Source organism: Phyllobates terribilis, unplaced genomic scaffold (genome assembly GCF_046119375.1).
Source record: "Phyllobates terribilis strain yellow unplaced genomic scaffold, ASM4611937v1 Scaffold_211__1_contigs__length_3443825, whole genome shotgun sequence".
NCBI lineage: Eukaryota > Metazoa > Chordata > Amphibia > Anura > Dendrobatidae > Phyllobates > Phyllobates terribilis.
Window position 1 is genome coordinate 1145138 of NW_027362971.1, and position 27786 is coordinate 1172923.

General features: G+C 41.7%; 1 protein-coding gene across 1 annotated transcript in view; it reads left to right on the forward strand.

Moving 5' to 3' along the window:
- The window catches only part of LOC141213731 (low-density lipoprotein receptor-related protein 5-like), a 125366-nt gene that overhangs the window by 12642 nt on the left and 84938 nt on the right, over nt 1–27786 (forward strand). The window contains exon 2 of the mRNA XM_073665319.1: nt 17354–17747. Coding sequence (XP_073521420.1) covers nt 17354–17747 — 394 coding nt within the window. The remainder of the gene's footprint in view (nt 1–17353; nt 17748–27786) is intronic.

Genomic DNA, 27786 nt, shown 5'->3' on the forward strand with positions numbered 1-27786 from the left:
TCTGTGTGTGTCATTGACAAGGTGGGCGACAGACCCTGGCAGGGCGCAGGATGCGGATGGCGCAGGAGCACGATTATAGCTTCTGTGGTCATTATGTGGTTTATAGTCCAAGGAAATCTCCGAGTATGTTCTAATCAAATACTATGTAATGTGTGAGCCCACTAGATCAGGGGCTGCCGGCTAAGAATAAGTCCGTGCCCACAAAGTCCCATGGATCCTGTATGGCTATGCTTCATGTGCAGAACTCCTTCACGCAGTGGTGTGTATCCCGCACATTATTACATGGGGTCACCCCTACATAAATATATTACTGCAGGAGTTCATTTTTCTATTGTGACATATATATTTATATTTATACCCCATGTGTACGTACCCTGGGGGGGGTGGGGGATAATCATACGTGGGCGGTCATGTGATGGCAAATATGTGGTTTGCATTCTCCCGGCCACATCTCCACTAGACGTGTCCAGCCTTGCTGAATTTACTCCAATTCGCTGACATTGAGTGAGACTTCACACTTCTAGTCGGCATGTGATCGTATGTATGCAAATCACATATCCACCGCTCCTGATACCGGAGTATCTTCACAGCGCTGTGCACTCTGAGGATTCACAAGCCTGCAGATGCTCTCTAAATCTGGACAACCCCTTTTAAACTGCAATGCACAGAATGGCCACCAGTCTTTGCTTGTGGCGCCAGTCAGTGCCGCAAAACATGAATGGTGAAACTGGCATAAGTCTATGTTCACACAAAGTTCTGTGAATTTTTCTTTTTTTTTTTTTAAAGCTTCAAAATACTCTTGAAAAGCACTTGGAAAACTTTCCATGTGAAATCCATCTTGCTGTTCCTATTGAGTTTTTTTTTTTCTCCTCCGAAGAGGTTTTTGGGAAAATGCCTGGTGCAAAAAAAAGTGCAATCTGGCCCAAACTAAAAATAAAATATAATAATCTAGGCAAGTCAAATAAAAAAAAAACAACTCCTCAAACTTCAAAACTCTCATTGCTGTTGCACATGCTTTCTGGTATTGAGTGTGGGTGAAATCTTTCACTTCTACTGTCTCCAGGTGCTGCATTTTAATAAGGATCCTCTCCCTTCTGTGCAGCTGAGATATTGTTCTTAAATCTGTCAAAACAGTTTTATTACCCGGACTGAATAAGCTGCCAGATGATGACTGATCTGTTTAATGAAGCAATTCTAGAAAATGGAAATGTGTGACTAACCCTGCTGTCTTGCAGATATTCTCTTTGCTTCTTTTTGCATAAGACACATTCCTTTTGTGTTTTCTCAAATAAAAATACATATAAAAAAATTCAGTGGTTTTTTTCATACTCTGAAGCATGTCTTTTGCGCTAAAATTCACTTTTTTGTAATTGGGTTTCATTAAAAATTTTGCAGTTTGACTTTTTCAGGCTTTTGGTCATTATTGGCTGGAGAATGAGTTAACTGAGAATCTGTCAGTGAACTCATGTTGACAGAGTTTCTAACTCTTTGATCTGTATTTTCCTGAGCTCCTCTTGGCTGATTTCTGACCACATGAAGGTTCATCTCGACTTTGCTGATCTGTGACCACAAAGCATGTCAGAGAGGAGCTCAGGAAAATACAGATAAGAGTAAACTAACTCTGCCAAAAAGAGCTCACTGATGGACTCTCTAACTTTTTCTGGGATCTGAAATAGACCACAAAACACTGTTTTTGTGCTAAAAATCCATGTTAATCTGTGTTTTTAAGGCTAAAAGTTCTAACTGAGCAGGAAATTACAGGCATAACACATGGTTTTTGGTTTAATCAATTGATCTTCGTTCTCGGGCAACACATTGTCCTGTAAACAGGACTCGCGCTGCCGAGAATAATGGCAAAAACGCTTGAAAAACGCATCGTGGGCATGCACCCTTAGAGCAACATTAGTATCCCTTGGCCTGTGTTCACATGAACAGATTTCGTCAATTTTTTGGGCTCTGCATGTATAAAAACTGTAGCAAAAACTCCAACTTCAATGAGTACAATCCATTACCTACAAAATGGCATGTAAAAAATAGGAAAAAAAATTCACTTGTGTGGTACTGTAATGGGGTTTTGCATAAGACCATTTCTTGCACAGTCTTAAAACTTCACCATACACATTAGACAAAAGTTGTTAAATTCTTCCAATTATTCATTTATTTGATCAGTCCATTGAAGGATCATTTTGGTTTGGAACCGAGCTTAACTTTCAAGTCAGTAAGGCCAGTTTCACACATCTGAGATTCACGGTCCGTACACGGACCACGATTTCTGGACAGGCTCGTGTCTGTCTGTGAAACTGAGTTTTGGCTAGGAGACCCACAGTTGACAGGGATCATGAACCTCCAACATGTGAAACCGACCTTGGACAAACTTCCCACTACGAAATCTGTGCATTTCTTCCAACTCCAGTCGGAACAAACTGACTCCCAATGGGAAGAGGAATTTTATTGCACTCTTGATCCTTTTGGCTACTCTATGGATCTGTAAAAGATAATGGAACCGTTGACTAAGATGAACACCCATATTGGGTGTCATCTGAGTACGGTCCATTTTTTTTTCATGGACCCATAGACTTGCATGACCGATTTTTGTTGTGGCACTTGGATCAATATTGGACTTTTCTTCTCGATTTTGTGCAGATTTCTTGGTCTGCGGAAAATCACGGACATGTGAATGACCCCATTCACTATTGTAGGTGCGAGTGCTCTCCGTGAAATAAGCGTACAGCACTCTTACGCAAAAAAACGGATGTCTGAATGAGCCCTTAGCCTAGAACTTTAAAACGCAACCTGCTTCTTTGTGTATTTTGTTCAGTCCTATGCAAGATGTTTCTCTGTGTACGTCAGACCTAACTTGGTAGAAATTGGACCCACCCAGAATGTCTTTTTTTCCTGCATGTCTCCTCAATCAAATCAACTGATAAATCGCTAAGTTCTTACGATGAGTATTTGGTGCATTCTTTTCTGCTACAGTCCAAACGATAACCAGCACATCTTAAAAGAATTGCTTTAGTGATCCAGTAGACACTCAAATTAAAAAGGCAGAAAAAAAATTATCCATTATGCTCCCAGGCAATATGTTTCAGACCTACATGGTCGAGCCTAGCTTGACAAAGGACCATGTAGGTCTGAAACATGTTGCCTGGGAGCGCAGCGGATATTTATTTTCTGCCTTTTTAATTTTTGTGCTGTTGTGTCCAACCATTTTTTTTGTGCCTTTTTATACTACGGGAACAATAAAGCAATTCTTTTAAGAAGATATCAGTGCCGGCTATTGTTTAGGACTGTTGCTATTACTGGAGTATTTTGCTGTGCACCCGGACAGGTGAGATAACTGCTGATTTTTTTTTAATTTTTTTTTGTTTTTTTCATGCACAAAAAAGCAGCGTATTACAATTCCAGGAACGTGGATGAGATTTATGTAATTCTCCTGCACGATGTGCAGTTTTTAATGCTGCAAAAATTGACCCACCATATTTTTTTTTTTTTTTTTTTTATAAACCACAGCATGTCAATTTCTCTTTTCTCTTTTCTCTTGATGATAATGTGTTTTATTTCTGGATTTTCCCCAGAGATTTTAATGAAATGCAGAAAATCCACATATAAAAAAACCCACACATCTGCAGCTCCACCAAATGCATGTAAACCACCAATCATTTTATTCATAAAGTTCTATCAAAACTCTTCAAACAATCTTTCTTGATAGACCAAAACTGCAGCAGGAAAGAAAATAAATGTATGTAAAAAAATGTAAGTAATCAAATTGGTGCCAAAAATCTGCAGCATCAAAAACGCTCCAAATACTCTTGGTGGGAACTTGGCCTTAGGAGCAGATTTTGCATTGGACGCCTCGACTGGTCATACTGGTTTAAGGTGTCGTCCTGTCATTCTTGTACCTTCAGTTTCACGTTCCAGAGATATTTTCATGAATACCACAAGTCGGACTTATTAATACCGCCATGGGGACGGGAAATAGGCCTTGTATTGTGTTGTTGCTTTCAGCTGTGTCTCATTGCTTGGAAACAGATACCAGATGTATGATGATGACATTTTTTCTGGGCATCGATTAATATAAACCACCGTCCCTTATCTAAAGAAAGTTTTGTTGCACTTATAGGTAGTATCATCTTTGTTAAAACATTCCTGATGTCTGATGCACATGTTGCTTATTTTTTCCTTGCAGTTTTAATCCGGCTGGATGTCAATTCTTTCAGCGTTTTTGCTGCATATTTCACTTATACTAATAAGTAGTGAAAAAATCTGCACCAAAAACGCTTGTAATGAACATAACAAAAAAAGGCGCCTATTTTATGCAGCGTTTTTCCTGCCCACGCTTTACGATTTGCAGCAGAAAAATTCTGCAAGGAAAAAATAAGCAACGTGTGCTTGAGACTTCGGGATTCTCATTCACTTTGCTCACACTAGGAAATCCTTCAGGTTTTGTGACAAATTTGCAACGTGTGCAAAGGCCCCTATTGGCAAATCATGAAGACCATTACCCTTTTGTAGTCTCTGTTTTAGAACTATTTATTGGGGGCTCTTCTCCTTACTGAGTAGGGCTGTGTTCACAACTTGTTTTGGACCCTTTTGCAGTGTCTCTTGTCCTGAACAAGGAATGTGATTTGGTTGGATTCGCCAACGGGGCTATTGACTTTCATGAAGTCACTTTGTTCTCTGTTGGCCATCATTTTCGGCACTATCGGCGGGCACCACAATGGGTCATCTTTTGGTGCCAATCTCAAATGGGTGTTTATGGCCAAAGAATATGTCCAAAGGAGCACAGTGACTCCGTCTACTCCATGAAAGTCAATGGCCCCATCAGCGAATACGTCCGAATCTTGGTTTTTAAGTCTTCAGGCGCAAGTCAGATGGAGCCACTGACGAGGGGCTTAAAACGTGATGTGAACATAGCCTAAGAAGTCTCCTATTGCCAATGAATAACGACTCCACCTATATTCCTAAGATCTGGAGCTTTAGGTCTATTAGACAGTGGGTACACTGGGTTGTGTTGTCCTTTTGTAGCGTGGTTCAGTAGGGACTTGGCGTGCCAACGTGCAGGGATTTGGCGTGCCAATGCATGGCGCCTGCACGTGGCAGATAATATTTTTGAAATATGTAATCCAAATAAATGTGGCATGATTTTTTTTTTTTTTTTTCTTTTTGGCCTATTGAGGTCTAAAAGAAGAGGCGATACTGGGATAATTGGTGCAGACTGTGACATGGCGGAGATGGGCAGCGTATGCCACACAAAGCCCGTGTTCATTCAATTTAACAAGCTAATAAACATTGTGGCATTGCTGGTTCCTGCCGTATTTTTAGACAATGTGGTATGCTGTTCTACTTTCTGGGAATCAGACCTCGCACAGATGTTTCTTTTAATAGATTGACTTTTTAATGGGACACAGATTTTCTGGTTTGGACTTTTCAGGCTTTTTTGTTTATATGGATATATATTTGGTGCCCCCTTTCCAGCTGTATAATGGACTGGTGTAATGTGGCTTTATAAATCCGTGGGGAATGATGATGTTTCTTGTAGCTGTGATGTACAAAATGTGTTTATTGCTGTTTTCTTGGTCCTCTATTCTGGGGTTGCCCAGTGTTGGCCATTGGGGCTCGTGCACACGGTTGTATTACGGCTTGCTTCTGAGTTTTAGGGGACGTCCGCCCTAGTCGGTTATCTTTTGTGTTTTCCAGCGTTGTGGAGAGAAGTGAGCCATAATTCAAGGACAGGAAACCTACAGGATAAAAAGGCAGGACCTCTCCCCCGCATCAGTTGGTTTCCTGTTCTTGACAGGGAAACCTTCGTTTTGGATCAGCGGTACTGGATGAAGATGAGAATATTTAACCCAGACCTGGACGTTCGATTCAGGCAGCGGCTCTGTCCCTGCTGCGGTTGGTTCATGGGTCAGGGAAGCGCCACAGTCGCTCCCGAGGGACTTGACTGGCGTGGGGGTGCGAGTAGCGGCGCCATTCTCTGCGGTCGGTTGGCTACCGCGCGTCCCGGGTCTGCGCACGTTGCAACCTACAGAGTGGAGAGGTCAGACTTGTCCATTGAGCAGATTATTTTATAGGGTGCAACTTAATGTGCACACTACATAATGTGAACGTAGCCTTACCGCTTGAGTTGTCGAAGAGACAGCCTTTTAGGGTATGTGCACACGACACCTTTTTCAGGTGGGACAGAAACCGTCCTTTTTACAAGCGGAAATTACAGTACTCCTTTTCTCTGGAGTTTTGTACGCTTAAAACAGCTTTCACTTTCTAAAACACTTTCCAGAGCCCGTTTTTGATTTCCCCGAATCTCCCCTACACGGCAGATTTTTGAGCGTTTTCCACCATTTTTTTTTTTTTTGTACTGGTTTGTTCTTGACAGTGCGTGTGCGTGTGTGTGTTTTATTTTTTTTTTATTTTAACTACATCGTTAAGAACACTTGCAAAAAATGCTCAAAAAGATCTCTCTGCTCTCTGGCATCTACAGGGCATCTTTTGAGTCCTTCCATTGTATTGTAAGTATAGAGCATCTTCAGAGCAGATGATGCCTGAACAATAGTTCACTTCCTTCTTTTAACTGCTTGATGTCTTTTGGAAACCAAAGGTGCTCCAAAGGTGCTCCAAAGGTGCTCCAAAGGAACTGCAAGTCATTTTACATAGAAATTAATATGTTCGTTCTTTTGAGTGCTTTTTCAATCCCGAAACGAGGTATATGAACATGCCCTTAGACATCATGCAAATGGCAGAGGTGCACTCAGCACTGTCCCTCCTGTCAAATCTGACTGCGGTTCTAAACGGAGCAGAATCTGAAGACAAATGACCACTGTGGCCATCCACTGTTGCATACTACTATTTATGCATTTATATAGCTCCAACCTATTCCGCAGCACTTTACTCAGATTGTCTTCATTCCCGTCGACCTTTGAGCTCTGTCCCCATTGGGGCTCACAATCTAAAATTAAAATGAATTTATCAGAGTTTGTGGAGAAAATTCATGCAAACACGAGGAGAACGTGCCAACTCTATACAGATGTTGCCCTTTGACAGATTAAAACCCAAGTGCCCAATGCTGCGGGACCACGGCACTTGCTACCAAAATAATGTAAATGCACGACAGTCCGACCTGCGAATCTGGCTTCTGGCTAGGGATTTGTGGTACGTCTGACAAGTTGCAAACTCTTTCAAAAGACTTAATTCATGACACTTTTGATTTTTACTTTAGCTCTTTTTTCTTTTATTGTATCATATTATTTTGTATTTATAGATTAGCTCACCAGTAGTCTTTAGGGTGTTTTTTAGTGTTGGGTCACATTATGATGCTAAGTGGTCCCCGGGTGTTGAGATGGTTGGTATGCTTCTGGAGATCATATTAGACTTAACGTGGACTCTAAAAATATTTATTCAAGCAGGTCTTTCATCTCCAATGCGTAAAAATAACAGCTGGGCCCCATTTTTGCATCTGAATGTGGCGGTTCAGTCTGTTTCTTAAGCCTTCCTGGTAATCCAAGAAGCTGGATGGTGTTCTATTCTGGCTCTGGGCTGAAAGGGTTTGTATGTATGAGACTTGTGAACAGATCCTGCCTTATGGCCTATTCTTCTCAAGCTTCACTCTTCTTTTTTTTGTGCCTATTTTCCTGGAATAAAACATATGGTATACGTATAGAAGAATAAGAGGCAGCAATGTAAACTGGATCTTGTCTGTTCTGTTCACAGCAATATTTCCCTGTTTTGAATAGTCTCTTCTGCCGCACGCAGCCTGTGATAGGCGTTACACACCTGTATTATAGTGCAAAATGGACAATAACCCAGTATTCATTGCTGGCCCTCCTCTAGGTGCAGGGGCATAAATGGAAATGATGGGGGGGCCCCATGGTAACAGTCCAAATCGGGCCTGAAAAATAAAAAAAAGAAACCTTTTTTGTCTGGGTCATGGGGCATAGGCGATGTCACAGCAGAGGTGTATCGCAGTATTCACATAGGAATTCTACCCCACAATACCCCTTTTATGCAATATGATAACCTCATATAAAAGGCCCCATATAAAGCCCCAAAGTGCCCATCAACACGGAGTTGGAGTTGGAGTTGGAGTTGGAGTTGGAGTTGGAGTTGGAGTTGGAGTTGGAGTTGGAGTTGGAGTTGGAGTTGGAGTTGGAGTTGGAGTTGGAGTTGGAGTTGGAGTTGGAGTTGGCCCAATGAGCAGCTCTGACCTCAGCAGGTGTCATCTAGTGATGTACTTGCACTTGCTGCATAGAGTCTCCGATGCACAGACTGTATGGTGGGTCAAGGAGCTGACAGCTCCCAGCTCCACCATTCTACTCCAATATACCATTGCAATCGAGAAGCCACTTGGTCTGCTGCTACCACTGGTGGGGTATAATTATGTGTATTTTTTTTTTTTTGTATACAATCTCTGAACTGGTGTGTAGAGAGTGAAGTGGAAATTCCACAGCAGATACGTCGCATGTTGTCTCTCTTTAAAGTAGGCGCCTAATTTTTTATTTCTTTGGCTAACAAGTTTTTTTTTTTTTTTCTAAACATCTGTCCGATAAGATCATGCATACCTCCTGAGATGATTCACAGATTGTCATTATTCTTTTTCCTTAATTTTTCTGCTTTTTTACTTTTTCCATCCAATTACAGTATAATGTAACCCCTGGGCGCCACTAGTTACTGGCATAGCAGATCTCGGTCTGCTTTACCCCAGCTATCGCTGCCTTCCCCTATTCCCTATGTAGCATCCACTTCCCACTATATATGCTGAAAAGAAGACCATCGGTTACTTACTGTCCGTTTAGGGTCAGTTTGGGCTAGGTTGAAAGGAGCAAGTAGAAATTTTGGTCGTTGGAATAATCGGTGACCTACCGGTATGCTTAAGTTTTTTGGTGTTTTTTTGATACACCGCTATGATTTACCAATTTGCCATCCAATTTCTGCCATTGTGCTGTCTAACGAATGCACAGCTGTATGGTGAATTTTTTTTGTATATATATTTTTTCTTCTCATTTCACCGTGAAAACAGAAGCCATTAGGAGAACAGTTGTCGGGGCAGAAAGCTTTAACAGGTCTCCAGGTTCAAGTGTATTGTGTGATAAGTTTCGCACATACCTTGTGGCTTACCGAGCATTGAAGATCGGTGCGCTCCACCCATCATGCCTCCCACCCTCTCAATGGAATGTCTTTTTTTTTTTCCCGGCATCCACTGAAAGGTGAACAGATTGGAAGCAGTAAGTGAAATAAGAGACTATTGTTCCACAATGGATGCTTTTACTAATTGTCGTAACTTGTTTTTCCAGGTCTTGCGTGTAGAGATCTACTCAACTGTTTGTATTTACCGTAGTTTGTGTTTTGTTTGTCGTCAGGAAAGAAATTTTTTTTTGGCCGCTGCGATGACTGCAACTTTTATTGCCCAGGTACTTCATGCCATCGTAGGCTGCAGTTCAGACTGTGACGGCACAATAGTCTCAAAATTCCCAATTCACTGGTAAAAATCTGTCTTCAGTGAATTCAGACTTTTCCATTACTGAGATTGGAAATGACAGTTGGTGCTCATAAAGTTCTATGGAGAACTAACTGTTTAAGCAGAATGTCTGTGTTGGCCTCTAGCTCCTCCCTTCTCCATAGAATTTTCAAAGAACCAACTGTCATCTCAAATCTCGGTAATGGGAAAATCTGTCTTCACCGAATAGAGATTTTACACGTGAATTGAGACTGAGAGGGTTAGTGAGAAGGAAAGCTGATTTCTCTGATAAGATATATTACAAAGCTGCTTATTTTCTTGTGTATTATCGATGTGTGAGATAAATTAAAACGCTTACTATTTAACTACTTTTTATGCGGATCTACTTCAAAATACACAAAAAAAAACCACCTGTGAAACCGGCCCTTAAGAACAAGCATTCATGTTCAAATAAATGTAAAAAAAATGGCCTCTAACAAAATGGGGTCTCTTGTACCTCCTATTGGCGGTAGCATCCCTAGAAGTCAATATTAACTCTTTGAGCCTTGCTACATGACTTGAAGTCAAACCAGAATCTTGTCCCTTGTTGGTGGAAAAAAAAAAAAAAGTGTCTGGGTAAAAGGACTTTTGATGGAGGCCTAGGGGGTAAAGTTTCTTCTTTAGTGTAGAGAGACTTAAAGGCCAGATTATACTTCCTGGGAAAAGATCTTGCAAATGACCTCTTCCAAAAAGAGACCTATTGGAGGTAGCAATCTACCCCCTTAAAGAGTTTTAAGGGGTCAATATTGACTTCTTTAATTGCTACTTTCGTTAGGTGACACTAGAGACCCTGTTCTTCTTCCTTTTTTTCCCAGTAAGCATTGCCTGGCCTATAAGTCTCCCTACGAAGAAACATTTTTTTCCCCTAGACCTCGTCTAAATTTACACACTATGTAAAAAAAACATACTAAAAATCCTGGCCCAAATCCCCAATAACCACGTGCAGAATGAACATAAAAATATAATTTTCTTTGTTACTCATCACTCATCTGTTGAAGCCTCCAGCAATGTCGATTTTTGCTTTCTCCTGTAGGTCTTTATTGATATGTAACAGCTAATGACATACCACTGGCCTCAACTGTCTACTTTAGACATGGCCACTGCAGCTAGTGATTGGCTGCAGTGGTCAAGTGTTGTAGATGTCGCCTCTACAGCTCTGTTAAACTACCGGAGAAGCGTCAGGGGCTTTTAAAGTGATCCTGACAGCTTATTCATGCTGCCTGAACTACGGGCAGCATGATACAAAGTCTGGCTTTGTAATTTCAAGCAGTTAGGCTTTTCTCAGGGTAAAAATGTACGATTAACAGCCGGACAGGGACCATGCTACTCAAAGGAGTAGCCCACGAGTCTGGTCCCTCGCTGCTCTTACATGTTTTTATAGAAAAAGACCTGTCACTCAAGAGGGGAGCAGGATGTTGAGATTTATTTATTTATTTTTTTAATTTAAAGGTTTCTTACAAGGGTTGCCTGTTTTTCAAGTCATCACCCAGTTGCTGTTTTTCATCTTTGAAGGCCTAAATTTACAAGGAAAGCCTCATTTGAAGATTATGGTATAGAAATATTCATTTGTTTTCTTTCATGATGAATGACGCAAGACATTTTTTTTTTTTCTTTTTTTAACTAGTACTCCGATACCTCCCTGTGATTTTACATTCAAGTTAAATGTGCTGTCTCCTATTCGCGTGACACTGGGAAATAAAGGCGGAAAGTGCCGTCTCCCACCTGCACCCACTGTAAGATCGAGCACAATGGGGGTGACGGAGTGGAGTGTTTTTGTGCTTTTTGCTCATTGTGTGAAATCTTGGCTGTGTACACACACCCCTGACACCTTTCTCCTCTTGGAAGTAACACACCTTTTTAAGTTTTATTTTTTAAGCTAATGAAAGTGTTTTTGCTCTTTTTGCACTCGTGCATGATGAATCCAGATGTTTGGGTCTTGCACAAAGTATTGACTGGCAGTGAAGTCCTTCCTACGTGCTGGTGCGCTTTGATCAGCCTTTTTTTTCCTCTTTGGCTCGCAGAATAAAGTACCGTGAGTGCCAGTGGCTTCTGATCAAACAATAGATGTTTGCTTACAAACTGGCATCTACCTTGCGTGCGCAAGAAAAAAAAAGTATAACTTCCCTCTGTGTCTGCAGTAAAAAGACAAAGCGTACCTATGACTTTATAGTAAGGAACTAGTTAGGCTGTGTTCACATGTTGCTGTTTTTGCAGTTTTTTTCACATAGAAAGCAATGACTAAATGCAAAAAAAATGCGACCATGCATTTTTGCTGCGTTTTTTTGTGTGAATAAAACTAATTTTATTAAAAATGTACTGGAGACAAATAACATCTGTAATCTGCAGCAAAAATCTGCTTTTTTTGTAAGCAACTTATTTACTGCCAAGAGATTAGGTTTTGGCTGCAGAAAAAAGTAGCAAAAAAACCCCAAAAAAACTGAACATAGTTTTAAATCATGTGGAAACAGATCTGTTCACCCAGAATTTTGAAGTGGATTTTTAAGGCTGAAAAATCCACATAAAAATCTGCAATCAAAACCATATGTTTTTACATTGATTTTTCAGCCTCCAATTTTTTTTTCCTTTTTTGGCCTTTTTTTTTTCTTGATGGTTATTCCCAAAATCATAAATAGGCTTCATAATGATGTACATGCATTTTTTATAAAGGTTTACAAAGTCAAATTTAATTGCAATATTCTGCACTTCTTAATCAGCACATGGGGCGCACATTACATAGGACATTTTTTTTTTTAACTTTTTTTTTTAAATATCAAAATCTGTAATGTTCATGGTACAGGCATGATTTTTATACAGGCAAAATTGCCTATATGTGCCAGCGCTTGAAGGGTATGTGCACATGCTGGCGTACCCACTGTTTTGATGAAGGAGAGCGCATCAGGAAAAAGTCACACAATTTTTGGCCCAACTTTTCCCACCCAATGTACAATTACTGAAGAGTTTGAATTTTCTGTTTTTGCCCCGGAGGAAAAAAAAAATACCCTTAATTGAATGAATTAAAAAGTTTCCTTTTAAGGGTTGCTTGTTTTTCAAGTCATCACCCAGTTGCTGCTTTTTATCTTTGAAGGCCTGATTGATAAAAAAAATTACTTTTCTTTTGTGAAGAATGAGGGAAGACATTGCTTTTAGCAGTTTCTGTTATTTTATAGAAACTTTTTTTTTTAACTAGTACTCCGATAACTTCCTCGTATTTTTGCATTTGTGCTGTCTCCTGTTAGGGTGACATGGGAAAGTAAAAGCGGACGGCGCCATCTTCCATTACCCCCTTATGGGCAGCAGCACAGAAGATAATAGATATTTTTATTCATATTCTATACGCATTAATGTTTGTAGACATTTGTACTAATGACTCTTTCGCTCTGTAATGTATGAGATCAGTGTTTGAGGAGTAGAGGGGGTTGTTGTCATATAGTAGATTCGACTTCCAGCCCACCAGGTGTGTGCGAAAAAAAAATAAAAAAAAACAAAACTTTAAATAGTTGTGAAATGTTGAACAATGACCCATTGTTGAGTACAGAAATGAAGTAAATGTGGCTAACGTCGTGCTCTGCAGCGCTCTCACGTTTAATAGTACAATTGTTGTCTGTCTCTTGGCTTTTTGCCTTTTTCCTTCTTTTTCCGCCTACATTATTATTACTAGTTAACTGCGAAAGCCTTCACCTGAGTCCACTTTAAGAGGACATTTTCTTTTCCATAGGAACAGATGTTCAGCTTCAGACCTAAGCTTCTATGCTTTGTGTAAACCAGCCTGAAGAAGGAGCCTCTGTGCCGTGAAAGCTGCAAATATAATTTTTCTGTCCATTCCTAAAATCCTTTACGTCATTTTTGGGCTTACAAGTATTTGCGTTGTTTTTTTACTGGCTAACACTGTACCACAATGTAATTTTTTATCGTGCATTATAGTACATGAATTCAGCAATATACAATCAGAGGACCCATTGTAACAACATGGTCTACCTTTATAGCATACACACCTAGAAACTTTGTTGAAGGAGAAAAAATATATATCACACCACTACTATGGCGCAATACTGATTTACCCTAGAAGAAATATATATTATGTACAATTTTCTTACAGGGTAAATCATCAGTATCACTTTTCTTCCTCCAAGAGAAGATTTCTAGGGGTGTATACTATAAAGGTAGACCATGTTGTTGCAATGGGTCCAATGTGAAATCTTCTTTTACTATTGAGTTGAGGAAAACCCTTGCAGAACTTTCCTCTGAGGAACTGAATTGTTCCCAAACAAAATGTCAAGAGATTGACCCAAGGGTCGTAAAAGGTGTTGAGAGGGAAACACCAGACTCTGGGTGGCAGATACAGTCCTTATTTTGCTCTCCGCAAATCCTGGAGAAGGGCGCTTGCCTTAACTTACAATGCAGAATTATACTACCCCTGTTTTTTTGCTTTTTGTCTAGGGGATCGTGCCTGAAGAATTTAAGTTGCCTCGGGCTTCAATAGAGATACTGAAAATCTTGGTTAATGGCTGCCGCGTTGTAGTTAGTTTTGGCCACTTTAATACGTACAGCTAAGCCTCTGTCCCTGCTACCCGCCCCACTGTCTCATCAGCACCTTGGTGTGCAAATGTACCAAGTCCCCATTGTGGTTTTTATTGGGGTTAGAACTAATAACGTCGCTTAATGATCTTCATTTATTGTTATAAGCCGGTTCTAAAACTCGCCTGACGGGAAGGTGAAGGTAGATCTCCCTCTCTCATAAGCTGGAGACCGTACGGGATCACATGACATTGCGACATTAGTAAATTATTTTCGTGCACCTTTCCGCTTTGACAATCTGATTCTAATAACTGACAAACTGAACTAATATGAAAAGCGGATCCGTTGCGCAACTTGTGCAAACTAAACCACTGGAACCCCATTGATTCTAATGGCAGCGTGGGGGGGACCCCATTGATTCTAATGGCAGCGTGGGGGGGGGCCCCATTGATTCTAATGGCAGCGTGGGGGGGGGCCCCATTGATTCTAATGGCAGCGTGGGGGGGACCCCATTGATTCTAATGGCAGCGTGGGGGGGACCCCATTGATTCTAATGGCAGCGTGGGGGGGACCCCATTGGTTCTAATGGCAGCGTGGGGGGGGGGTGGACCCCGTGGAGTCTAATGGCAGCGTGGGGGGGGGGTGGACCCCGTGGAGTCTAATGGCAGCGTGGGGGGGACCCTACGGATTATTAGGGCAGCGTGGGGAGGGGACCCTACGGATTATTAGTGCCTCCATCTGGGTTCTATTGTTAGTTCTTAAAACCGAGACGCGCATCATTCTGATTTTTTTTTTTTATTCTGTTTTCCGTTTCCATAACTAACAGCTAACAGAACCCAGATGGACCCTCTTGTTCTTTGCATCAGTTATGCAACAAATCTATTTTTTATTTTATTTCAGTTTGTGTTTCTAAAAATGAGACCAAAGGAACGTTCGAGTGGAAATGTGAACATGGCATATTCTGCAAACAAGCTAATTCGGCTTTTTTTTCTGTTCTTGTACAGTATTTTTATGATTTGAAAATTTTCTGTAATTTTCCTCTTCTGGATACTTGTATACTCCATTACGATCAGCCAGTTACCAGGAAACCTGCCTGGTCTTTAGTGTAGACCTGATGTCCTGGAAAGTGACCTGCAGCCTATGACTCCCTATTTTGCCATAGATTTTAAGGGCATCTATCAGTAGGATCAATCCTCCTAAGCCGTCTATATGGCCATGTAGATCTTGGGAAGCTGAATAAAATGATACCTTGATATCTGCGATCTGATGTCTTATTCCAGAGAAATCCACATTTTTCTTAATATGTAAATGAGCTGTTAAGATCTATGGGTGGGACATAGATCTCCATGAGAATCTGCCTCCAGAACTTTATTATAAATGGGGGTGTTACCTGTGTGAGACATGTAATGACTGGCAGTCTGCTCTCCTGATCTACATGTCTCACACAAGTAATGCCCACTTTTATTTAAAATCTCGAGGCAGATTCTCTGGGAGATCTATGTCTCACCCATAGATCTTAACAGCTCATTTACATATTAAGAAATGCATGGATTTCTCGGGAATAAGATATCGGATCTCAGATATCAAGGTATCATTTTATTCAGCTTCCTATCGCTTACATGCCCATATAGTAGGATCAACCCTCCAAAGCCGTATGACAGATTCCCTTTAAATGTATTGCCGTCCTGAGGATACAGTACAGGTGAAAATGATGAGACCAATCAAAGCTACTTCGAGATCTACCCCACAAAAGGTACTCATATTTTTTTTCTCTTCATATGGCCCACAATAAATAGTTAAGTAGTGACATTGCACCTTTTTTTTTTTTTTTCTCTACTTCGTGACACTTTTAAGGTTGAAACCCCAGATGAACTTTATACAGTGATCCCTTACAGGACGTCGGCCATGTCCCACTATGTGCGAACAGTCACATGTTCCCTCACCTGTATTCCTTTCTTTTGATGTGCGGCCATTGCTGGTACTTTGCGTTCTGTACACAGATGTAAAAGCGAAAAATAGAGATTTTATTGTTACATTTGAAGGTTTTTCTTTCCTTTTATAAACCATTTATTTGAGTCCTTACAGTATCGCTCTGACTGCGTACATTCATTTTTATTTGAATTGCGACTTATAGTAAATACCACTTTTTTATTGTCTGTCCCAGATCTCAAATTCTTTAATTACATTTGTTGCCCATGTTTGAATATATATATTTTTTTAAAATGCGTGTATTTTGGGTAAAATAATAATTTTTCTAATTGGGATTGATTTAAAAATTTTGCCTTTAAAGTCAAAGCAGAATGTGCAGGGAAACAAAGATCCTGTGAAAGCAAGTGGTGCAATATTTTTAATGATGACCTACTGCAAAAAAAAAAAGTTTTTTTTTTTTTTTTTTTTTTTTTTTTTTTTTTAGCCCCAAAATACATGCACTTAAGGATAAAAGTAAAATTTGTCTCCAGAGAAGGACAACTCCTTTTTAATGCATCTTGGTAAAGTACAACTGGGGACATTGGGCCCCTTTTCGGGAATCGCTGTGGGTTCCAGCAGCTGGACTCCCACTGATCTAACAGTTCTCACAAAGTAATTGCCCCATTATCCTCAAAGGAGTTTATCTTTACTAATTGCTGGATTTATAAGACTATGACGAAAACTGTCCGTAGATGAGAAATCTCGCCTGACCCTTCGGCAGCCGGCTTTCTCTCCAGACTCCCCAATACACAAGGGCTCGACTTGACTGTGGGGGCTGGGGCTAGGCACGGCTGTGGGTCTCCTCGGCACAGCTGTGGGCCTCGCCCTCGACTTGTGTTTTCCAGTTGGAGGGAGGAGAAAGCTGCTGCCGGGAATTTACATCCGCCTGATCCTTCTCTATCGGGAGGCCACCATTCACATCAGATGGGCCACTGGTCCCACGGAAAACGGCGGTTTCGGTCTACTTTCAAACGTGTTTTGGGGGCATTTAAATGTTGCAAAGAAAGACTAGGGGACCGTTATTGGATCAAACTGCAGCGAAAAAGCCCTTAATTGTAATTTGTGCCGAATTTTCCTCAAACTGTTCATTGCACACTACAATATGTAGACCAAGATGGGCATGGTCTCAATGTTTTAAACCAAGTTTTAAGTTTAAAATCTGAAAATATTTAACAGTTTGGTACAAAATTACACCCCCAAAATGCCCAAATTAATTGAGGGCTAACTTTATTACAGTTTGGTGAAATTCTCTCCCAACAATTTTTTTTCCTTTTGGGGACTGGCTTGTGAAACGTTTAATAAACCTGTCTGATGTTTATACTAGAAAAGTTTTATTTTGAAGTTTTTAATAAAGTTTTTTTTAAATCTTTGTCATTTCAGGATCACCTTTACTACTTTTTGCCAACCGTCGAGATGTCAGATTGGTTGACACGGGGGGAGCAAAATTAGATTCGGTGGTGGTGGTGAGCGGTTTGGAGGACGCAGCTGCCGTGGATTTCTTTTATTCTGAAGGACTTATATACTGGACTGATGTCAGCGAGGAGTCGATAAAAGAAATCTCCTACAACCAGAGCGGGAGCTCGCAGCACGTCATCATCTCTGGCCTGGTATCTCCGGATGGTCTGGCTTGCGACTGGATTGGCAAGAAACTTTATTGGACTGACTCTGAAACAAACCGGATAGAGGTTGCGAACCTCAATGGCACTTACAGAAAAGTAATTTTTTGGCAAGATCTGGACCAACCCAGGGCGATAGCATTGGATCCAGCTCATGGGTAGGTTATGATCTCTCGTCGTCGCCATTGTCTCCTCTGTAGTCAGTTACTTTTAGGAATTTAAAGACTTTTTTTTTTTTTTCTGCACTTACCATGTATCAAGGAAATAGTACTAGTGAGTTCATAAAACTTTATTTTAATAGGGGAAAGATCCATCTTCCTCATTTCCCAGCATCTGGTACTCCCCTTCCCACTGCCTTCACATTGTAACTAAAAGAGGAGGAGGAGGGAGATGCAGCTGCAGTATCTTCTATTTTTGACTAAAACGGTGGGGCATTGAATAACTGTCTGGTTCTTCACTTTCCCGATATCATCTGTTGGGGAATGGTTGGGAAGACCCCACATACTTGGCCGAATGGCGGGTTCGGCTGACTTTCTTCTAATGTGTATACGGGAGGGGTGGTCTTAAGGCGGGGTTTAGATGTGTATGCAAAATTGTGTGTTTTTCATTCAGGAAAAAAAACGGTCTATTTTCTTTCATATCATCAGTGTCTGTTTTTGCACATTAAAAAAAATATTTATATATGAAAGACCAAATATGGTTACCTGTGTTAATAATTGCTGTGTAACCCTAAAAAATGGATGCTGTACGGATGATCTGTATGAGTATTAATTATTATTTTTTTTTATGCGCATGCTTCACCTTGGCTTGAAGAGGTTAATGTATGCTGCTATTTTTTATTTGATTTTATTTTTTTTCATTTTATTGTTTTCTCAGTCCTTGCGAAAAAAACCCCAAAAAACTCTGATCTGGCCAATGCTATTCAATAACATTAGTCCGTGTACGAAATAATTTTTTTTTGCACAGACAGCACGGTCTGAATGAGCCATAAGGGGGAGTGATCACACATATTACACCAAGAAAACCCTCTGAACAAGCATGGGGGGGAGAAACGATGAATAATAGAAACTAGGAAAAAAAATAAAACCATTTCTGGTTGTACTTAAGTAAATCTGTGTGTTCTTTTGTTACAATTGGTGAAATTATTATTATTATTATGCCTTCATTCTTTATTATGCCTTCATTCTTTATTATGCCTTCATTCTTTATTGTATTCTTTATTCTATATCATTCTATTCTTTTATTTGTTAATTTTTATTATTTTTCCTGCAGTTTTAGCACCTTTTGGTTACAAAGGCAGAATTAAACGGGGTCAGAATAAAAAAAATCTGATCTCTTAGGGATTCATAGAATATATATTTTACATATTATAGCATTACAGACACCTTCTTAGAAGCTGTCTCTCTAGGACCCAGCGGTTACCTTCCTCTTGCTAATTAACATCCTGGCCTGGGTGTATAAATACCTGCTGTTTGCTAGAGGGAGGTCCGGCGATACTCACATGACCCCTTATGAAGGCTTGGAGCTAGTGCAGTACTTCTTCCTCTCTCGTGCTAAGAGAACGTGTGTTTTAGCTCTCTGAAGTCGACTAAAGCTAAGCTATATTCCCTTGTTTGTTCCCCCTTGTTGTCTTTAGTTATCAGTGGGGATCGACTACCGCTCATCCTCTGCCTTCCCTAGCCAGGGCCAAGCGCCAGGGAGAGGTTTCTGTCCGGCGATTGATGTAGAACCAATATAAGGACATTAGGGGAGACAGGGTGATATAAGGTCAGCCAGGAGGTCTCCACTACCCCCTTCCCCTAGAGTCTGGACCCCCTTCCCTTTGTGTTGCACTAAGGCTGCGTGCCCACTCTGCGTTTTTCAAGCGTTTTTGCCACGGAATTTCCGCAGCGAAAACGCTTGGTAATACGTGACCCATGGTCCCCAATGATAATCCACATGTGCTGTGCACATGCTGCGGAAATTTCTGCTGCGGATTATCATTGCGGAAAAATACGCAGCATGTCCATTAATTTTGCGGACACGCAGTGTAATTGCCGCCATTGACTTGCATTGAAACGCATAATATCCGTGTCAGTACATTTGCACACACGGATATTATGCGTTTCTATTTGCAGATGGTACCTGGGTTTGGAGAAGATGAGACTTTCCTCCAGACCCAGGTACCATAGAACCTGTGAAAAAAAGAATTTAAAATAAAAAATAAAGATTATACTCTCCTTCCAATGTCGTCCCGGTGTTTTCTCCGCTCTGTCTGGTCTGCTCTATGGGTCGCGGTGTTGTGAAGGACCTGCCATGACGTCATTGAGTCATGTGACCCGACACATGACTGAATCACATCACCGCAGGTCCTTCACAACACCGCGAGCAGTGCAAGAGACCGGACGCGGCGGAGATAACACCGGGAGGACACCGGAAGGTGAGTATCAGCTTTATTTTTTATTTTTTTACCATTCTTCTTTTTTTTTAACTAACTTGGTCACACTACTATAAATCCATGTCAGTTGCATGGATTTATATAGTGTGACCAAGTTGGCAAGCACTTTTCCACGTGATGCTAAAATCACTTGGTAAAGTGCTTGATAACCCGCATGCAGAAATGTATGCAAAAACGCTTGACAAACGTTTCTACCTGGCGGGAAAACCGCATGTAAAATCCGCATGCGTTTTTCCTGCCAGGGAGAAGCGGAAAAAATATGCAGCATTTCTGCATCGTGGGCACTTAGCCTAAGTCTTTCTTACACCTTGCGTGACAGAAGTATTGTACGAGAAGTGTGCAAAGAACATCGGTAAAGACAAGAATGTCTGAACTTTAAAGCTCCCGGATAGAAGTTTGTCTTGTTGGTGGGAGCAGGGATGACGTAGTCCTAGAGGTACGAGCTGCAGATTGTCTTCAGTAGGAGTAATTCCTGAGATGATTCTTGGGTACGGCTTGAGCCTCCTTTGCCCTCAATACTCTTGACACGGTGGCTCTGAGCAGATCCGTCTTGCTGAGATTGTTGACATTGCATTTTGGCTTGTGAGGAATGAACATATGCTGGCGAGTGGCAGCCTCTATTTTAAGCTCAACCACAGCAAGTGAGGTTTCTCAAACTACCGGGTCCCCGGGCGTACGCACAGAAATGAGTACACCAAGGTTGTGCCTCTCGTGCGTCTCTGAGCAGTCTCATTCTTCTACCTCCAGATTATAAGTTTTAACGCATTTCAAATCTCGAGGGATGGTGCGTACAAGCCTGATTTAAAGGGAAAGTTCATATTCCCAAATTTTGCTATTTAAAAGGATTTTCCAGGACTTTATTTTTTATTATGTTGTCTTAGACTGATAGTGCAGACTGAAAGCAGCCTAAAATGTGGATAGAGACTGCTGTAATTCTGCTAAAACACTGGATAATATGCTGTAGCTCTGCTAGTCCTCTCGGCGTGAGCTTCTGATCTGTAGCCTTCAATATTCATGAGCTTTGGCAATCCCCGCCCCCTACGTTTAGTTGTCAGCTTTCTGCCTATGCACAGTGCAGCCCTAACGCTGTCTAATACTGGTGTGGCTAACGCTATAGCTCACCAATTAGAGGTCTAGCAGGGCTGCAATCTATTACAAACCCTTGGATTATTGAGTCTTTGTCCTTATTTTTGCTGCACTTAGATTAGAAAGGATAAATCTGTTGGCAGATACTGTATTAAAATGACCTGTGTTCTCTAAAATGCATTGTAATATTGGTATTTTTATTCTAATTTTTTATAAAATATTTCTCTGCAATCCTGGGCGGTTATAAAGAAAACATGTTACAGGTGTTTTCCTAAGAATTAATATTAAAGGTCCTTCTTTGGAACCCAAAACATACTAGTTATGGCGCCCCCTGGTGTTCCTTTTAACTCAGTCTCAGAATGACCACCTAAGGCATAAATGTCAAATCTGGCCCTCAGAGTGATTATATTTGGCCCGCGACGCCAGGGACTATGGTGGGCCTATTAGTCTGTGTGGAGCACTATGTGGGGTCCATTAGTCTGTGTGGAGCACTATGTGGGGGCCATTAGTCTGTGTGGAGCACTATGTGTGGGCCATTAGTCTGTGTGGAGCACTATGTGGGGGCCATTAGTCTGTGTGGAGCACTATGTGGGGGCCATTAGTCTGTGTTTGGGGGGCACTATGTGGGGGCCATTAGTCTGTGTTTGGGGGGCACTATGTGGGGGCCATTAGTCTGTGTGGAGCACTATGTGGGGGCCATTAGTCTGTGTTTGGGGGGCACTATGTGGGGGCCATTAGTCTGTGTTTGGGGGGCACTATGTGGGGGCCATTAGTCTGTGTTTGGGGGGCACTATGTGGGGGCCATTAGTCTGTGTTTGGGGGGCACTATGTGGGGGCCATTAGTCTGTGTTTGGGGGGCACTATGTGGGGGCCATTAGTCTGTGTTTGGGGGGCACTATGTGGGGGCCATTAGTCTGTGTTTGGGGGGCACTATGTGGGGGCCATTAGTCTGTGTTTGGGGGGCACTATGTGGGGGTCATTAGTCTGTGTTTGGGGGGCACTATGTGGGGGTCATTAGTCTGTGTTTGGGGGGCACTATGTGGGGGCCATTAGTCTGTGTTTGGGGGGCACTATGTGGGGGCCATTAGTCTGTTTGGGGGGCACCTTTGTTGGCTTAATTTATGAAAGAAAAGCACATTTTTTTTCAATGAAGCTAACCTTAAATGAATCAGAAATACACTGTATACATTGTTAATGTGGTAAATGACTATTCTAGCTGCAAATGTCTTGTTTTTATTGCAATATCTACATAGGTGTATAGAGGCCCATTTCCAGCAACCACCACCCCAGTGTTTTAATGGTACATTGTGTTTGCTAACTGTGTAAGAAAGCTAATGGATGTTTAGAAAACCCTTGCACAAGTATGTTAGCCCAGCTGAAAACGGTTTGGCTGATTTGAGAAGCAATAAAATTGATCTTCCTTTGAGCTAGTTGAGAATCTGGAGCATTACATTTGTTTGTTCTATGAAACTCAAAATGGCCAGAAAAAGAGAACTTTCATGTGAAACTCGACAGTCTATTGTTCTTAGAAATGAAGGCTTTTCTATGCGAGAAGTTGCCAAGTAACTGAAGATTTCCTACAACGGTATATACTACTCCCTTCAGGGGAGAGCACAAACAGGCTCTAACCAGAGTAGAAAGAGAAGTGGGAGGCCCCGCTGCACAACTGAGCAACAACACAAGGACACTAGAGTCTCTAGTTTGAGAAATCGACGCCTCACTGCTCCTCAACTGGCAGCTTCATTAAATGGTACACGCAAAACACCAGTGTCAACGTCTACAGTGAAGAGGCGACTCCGGGATGCTGGCCTTCATGGCAAAGTGACAAAGAGAAAGTCATATCTAAGACTGACTAATAAAAGGAAAAGATTAATATGGGCAAAAGAACACAGACATTGGACAGAGGAAGATTGGAAAAAAGTTTTAGGGACAGACGAATCAAAGTTTGAGGTGTTTGGATCACACAGAAGAACATTTGTGAGACGCAGAACAACTGAAAAGATGCTGAAAGAGTGCCTGACGCCATCTGTCAAGCAGGGTGGAGGTAATGTGATGGTCTGGTGTTGCTTTGGTGCTGGTTAAATGGGAGATTTGTACAAGGTAAATGGGATTTTCAATAAGGAAGTCTATCACTCCATTTTGCAGCGCATTGCCATACCTTGTGGACAGCGCTTGATTGGAGCCAATTTCATCCTACAACAGGACAATGACCCAAAGCACACCTCCAAATTATGCATGAACTATTTAGGGAAGAAGCAGGCAGCTGGTATTCTATCTGTAATGGAGTGGCCAGCGCTGTCACCAGATCTCAACCCCATTGAGCTGTTGTGGGAGCAGCTTGACCGTATGGTACGAAAAAAGTGCCCATCAAGCCAATCCAACTTGTAGGAGGGGCTTCAGGAAGCATGGGGGGAAATCTCTCAAGATTACCTCAGCAAATTAACAGCTAGAATGCCAAAGGTCTGCAATGCTGGAATTGCTGCAAAGGAGCATTCTGTGAAGGAGAAAATTATTCTTTCTAATAAAAATCATTATTTCTAACCTGGTCAATGTCTGGACTATATTTTCTATTCATTTTGCAACTCATTTGATAAATAAAAGTATGAGTTTTCATGGAAAACACAAAATTGTCTGGGTGACCCCCAAACTTTTGAACGGTAGTGTATACATGTATATGTTTATATTATATAATATATTTAAACCCAAACCCTCAAAAGAAACGAACAAATAAACACACAAAATGGGTCAGAGTAAGGAGATATTTTGGGGGGATGGGGGGCGCTTTATCTTTTTTTTTTTTTTTTTTTTTTTTTTTTTTAAAAAGCTGGTCTTGATTTGTTTTACCCATTTATTTTGTCTTCATTTATTATAAATGGTGTTATCTGATAATTCATGTTTTGGATTGCCGACAGACTATTTTTCCTTTTGGCAGCTCCATTATGTGATTTATAGCCCTTCCTCATACGTTTTTTGTAACGTATCTATAATAATAAATCATAATGAATGACCGTCCTTGGCAGCTCCATTATTTATGGAATTTGGTTCAGTAGAAAAGAGGAGGTGGTTTTATCAGATAGTAAATGACATTGCTAATATGACGAGTAATTCGTTTTGCGCTGTTTTCGGTTATGTCTTCTTTGGTGGCCACTCTTCGTTTCTGCAGCTGACATCCTCGTCCCGGCATCCTGGACCTCTCTGGCTCTTAGTAGGACCTATGACTGCATGATATGCGCCATGAAATCTTGGGGGCCCAAGTACAAGAGGTGCCCAGGATGCCATACACAAAAATGAAGACCGACTGCCATGGAAAACCGTACCAGACCAAAGCGGCGCGAACTGAATTGGTCATCTCTACTGTATAGTCCTTTTATGAGAGTTTAATCTAAACACTGCCCAGCTAACCTGATTACAAGCTTCTCAGTGACCCTCCTCCCTGCTGAGATCTCGCACTGCTCAGTGCAAGCTGCAGTTGTCAATCAGGCTGGATGGGCGGAGACTGAATACACTTGGACTCATAAGCTCTCACTCTAGAGTTGGACTCCTAAAATGCACATTTCTTAAAGCAGCAATTCTGATTTGAACTTTAAAAGTAAATATACCAGTCTCATCAGGTCTAAGAGATCTATTCAAAAATGTGTACACTTTGTTTTGGGAAATATTTGAACAGATCCGCTTAAAAAGTTTGGACTATGTTTGTTTATATACAGTACCAAAAATCAGCCATTGTGAGAAGACCTGAGACATTTATTTGTTATACTAGATGGTTGCCCGATTCTAACGCATCTGGTATTCCAGAATATGCCCCATGCAGGATGTGACTCCCACCCCCATATAATGCCCCATGCAGGATGTGACATCCCCTCCTCCCTTATAATGTCCCATGCAGGATGTCACATCCCCCTTCCCTTATAATGGCCCCTCCACGATGTCACACTTCCCCCACCCCACCATTTAATGCCCTATGGCCCCATACAATAAAAAAATAAATAAATAAATAATAAAAAAAAAAATCCAATACTCACCTCACTTGTCAGCTGCTCCTCTGGACTCCAGCATAGCCCGCATGTTCCCGCTGTGCACTGTGACCGGTCAGGAGAGTGCGCGGTGTAAAGACGTCACCGCGCCCTCTGACCTGACACGTCACACAGCAGCAGCGGAAGACACAGGAGCTGCTGCGCAGGCACGGGGAGGGTTAAGTATGACTCCGGGGTCCTGTGCGAGCGGGGGGGAGAGGGGAGGGGTAAGCATGGCGCCGGGTGCCGGGGTCCTGAGCGAGCAGGGGGAGGGATGGGAGGAGAGAGTAGAGGAGGGGAGGAGAGAGTAGAGGAGGACAGGAGAGGGGCGTCACTTTTACCGTCCGGAGATAAGCGGCCGTAGCCGCTGATCTCCCTACAGTAGCCGCATGGGGGTCAGCGGCGCCTGCGGTCGGGGGATGTATGCTGCGAGCAGCCGGCTTCATCTCCCGGCTGCATCGCCGCTCACCTCCGTGTGGCAGATCAGCCGCCATCTTTTTGTGAAATGCCGCGTCGCTGATTGGCCGCGGCCGGACCAATCAGCGACGCAGGATCTGACAGACAGGCTAAGACAATTATATAGATTTATATAACTAATCTCAATGGGTCATGAAAGTTTAAATGGGCCACAAATACTATCAAAAGGGGAGGGGGGCTGATTAACCATTATGCAAAACAAGGTTTTCAATGGTTTTTCCCATTTTAAGAAGAAAAAAGAAAGCCTAAAGCTTAGTCTCCAGAGTGAAATTTGCAAGATTTAAAGGGGTTGTCCATGCTTGGGCTTTAAGTCTGCAATCATTCGGTGTGATGGTAAACATGTGATTCGGTCGGGAGCAGTGTGAGCGCAAGTATATGATTTGCGTACATGCTTTCACATGCCGACTAATCGTGCGAGTCCTTGCTCAATGTAATTGAGGCTGGACACGTCTAGTTGGAATGTGGCTGGAAGTATGCAAATTGCACACAAAAAGTGATGGGCAAAGATTGTTTCCTCCTCCCCTCTGTGAACAGTTCAGAGCATGATTAAAACATGTGCCTCCTGTCAAGGCTATCCCTAAATGATGTTAGTTATTCCCGTCTTCATAGATGGATATTGTCAGATAGTGCTTGTACAAATTTGCAGCCGTTCTTGAGATATTGGCTTTTTTTTTTTTTTTTGGTGTACAGCTCGCTAACTAGGAGACCGATCACTGCTGCCGTCTCTATTGTAAGCACTGCACTGAAGCTGGCCAGTATTAATGAATAACCGCACACTCCAGTGATCCTGGTCAGCTTCAAAATTTTGCTTACAAGCTCAACAGGAAAGAGCTTGTAAGCTCTGTGCATGTTCTGTCTAGCAGCGGTGGTCGGTCACCAAGGAAACCACCTGTCCAAAAAAAAAATGTTTATCTCAAGAACGGCTGAAAATTTTAAGAAGCAGTAAGTTGCAAAATCGCTTGTATTTACAAGCTCTATCCGACCAACACCCATTTAGGAAAACTGGGTTTGAGTCCAACGAGCAGTCTTACTTTGACAGCATTCCTTGTAGAAGTGTCCCTGCGGTTATACAGTTGCAGTCAAAATTATTTAACCCTTGTTGCAAATTAGATTAATTGTCAAAATTTACAAAACAAAAACAATGTAAATATCTCGACAAAACGAATATAACAAGTGGTTTCTCCAAATTGTCACAGAATACCACCTTTACTGCAGTCTCAGAATTATTCAAGCCCTTCATGACAAGTGTTTTTAGTACTTAGTAGAGCTCCTCTGGCTGTTATGACCTGCTGCAAACAATTAATAGCTGGACATCTGCTTCTGGCAATCTTAGCCCATTCTTCAACAATAATGGCCTCCATTTTCCTACCATTCTTGGTTGTGTGTTCTGCTACTGCCTTCTTAAAACATCCCCATAAAAAAAAAATAAAAAAATTTGGCGATCAGGTTAGGCGGTTGTGGCAGCCACTCCAGAATCTTTAAAGACTTCTTCTGAAACCAAGCCTTTTGAGGTCTGCTTGAGATCATTCTCCTGTGGAAAAGTCCAATGACGCTCAAGCTTCGGCTCCCTCACCGAAGACATGTCCTCTTCTGGGATTTCCTGATAATTGATTGAATCCATTTTGTCCTCCACACACTGAAAGTTTTCAGTGCCAGAGGAAGCAAAGAAGCCCCAGGTCTTCACTGATGCCCCCGTTGTGCTGTTCTGTACGGTAGGAGGCATCTCCGGGCCCCCGTCGCGCTGTACGGTAGGAGGCATCTCCGGGCCCCCGTCGCGCTGTACGGTAGGAGGCATCTCCGGGCCCCCGTCGCTCTGTACTATGCAGGGTATTATTTTTTCTATTTCTGTTTGATAGGTTCTTATCAAAATGTGTATAAACCAAATTTGCAATGCGGGTTGAATAATTTTGATTGGCAGAGTGGCAATCATGAAGTGATTGTTATAACTATTTATTCCGAAGCTACCTCCACCATTGCCGATAAAGCGGTGTTCACACTGACCTACCATCTTCAGACATTATTTTGCCCTTTTTGTATATGGATTTGCCAGTGAATTATATTATATTATTTACTTGTCTGTTAAGAAACCTGAACTGAGCCAATACCACCAGTATGAACAAAGAAATTAAGGAATGCCAAATCATAGGTGGCATCTTGGAATCCTTGAAGGGTGCCGTTGTCCAG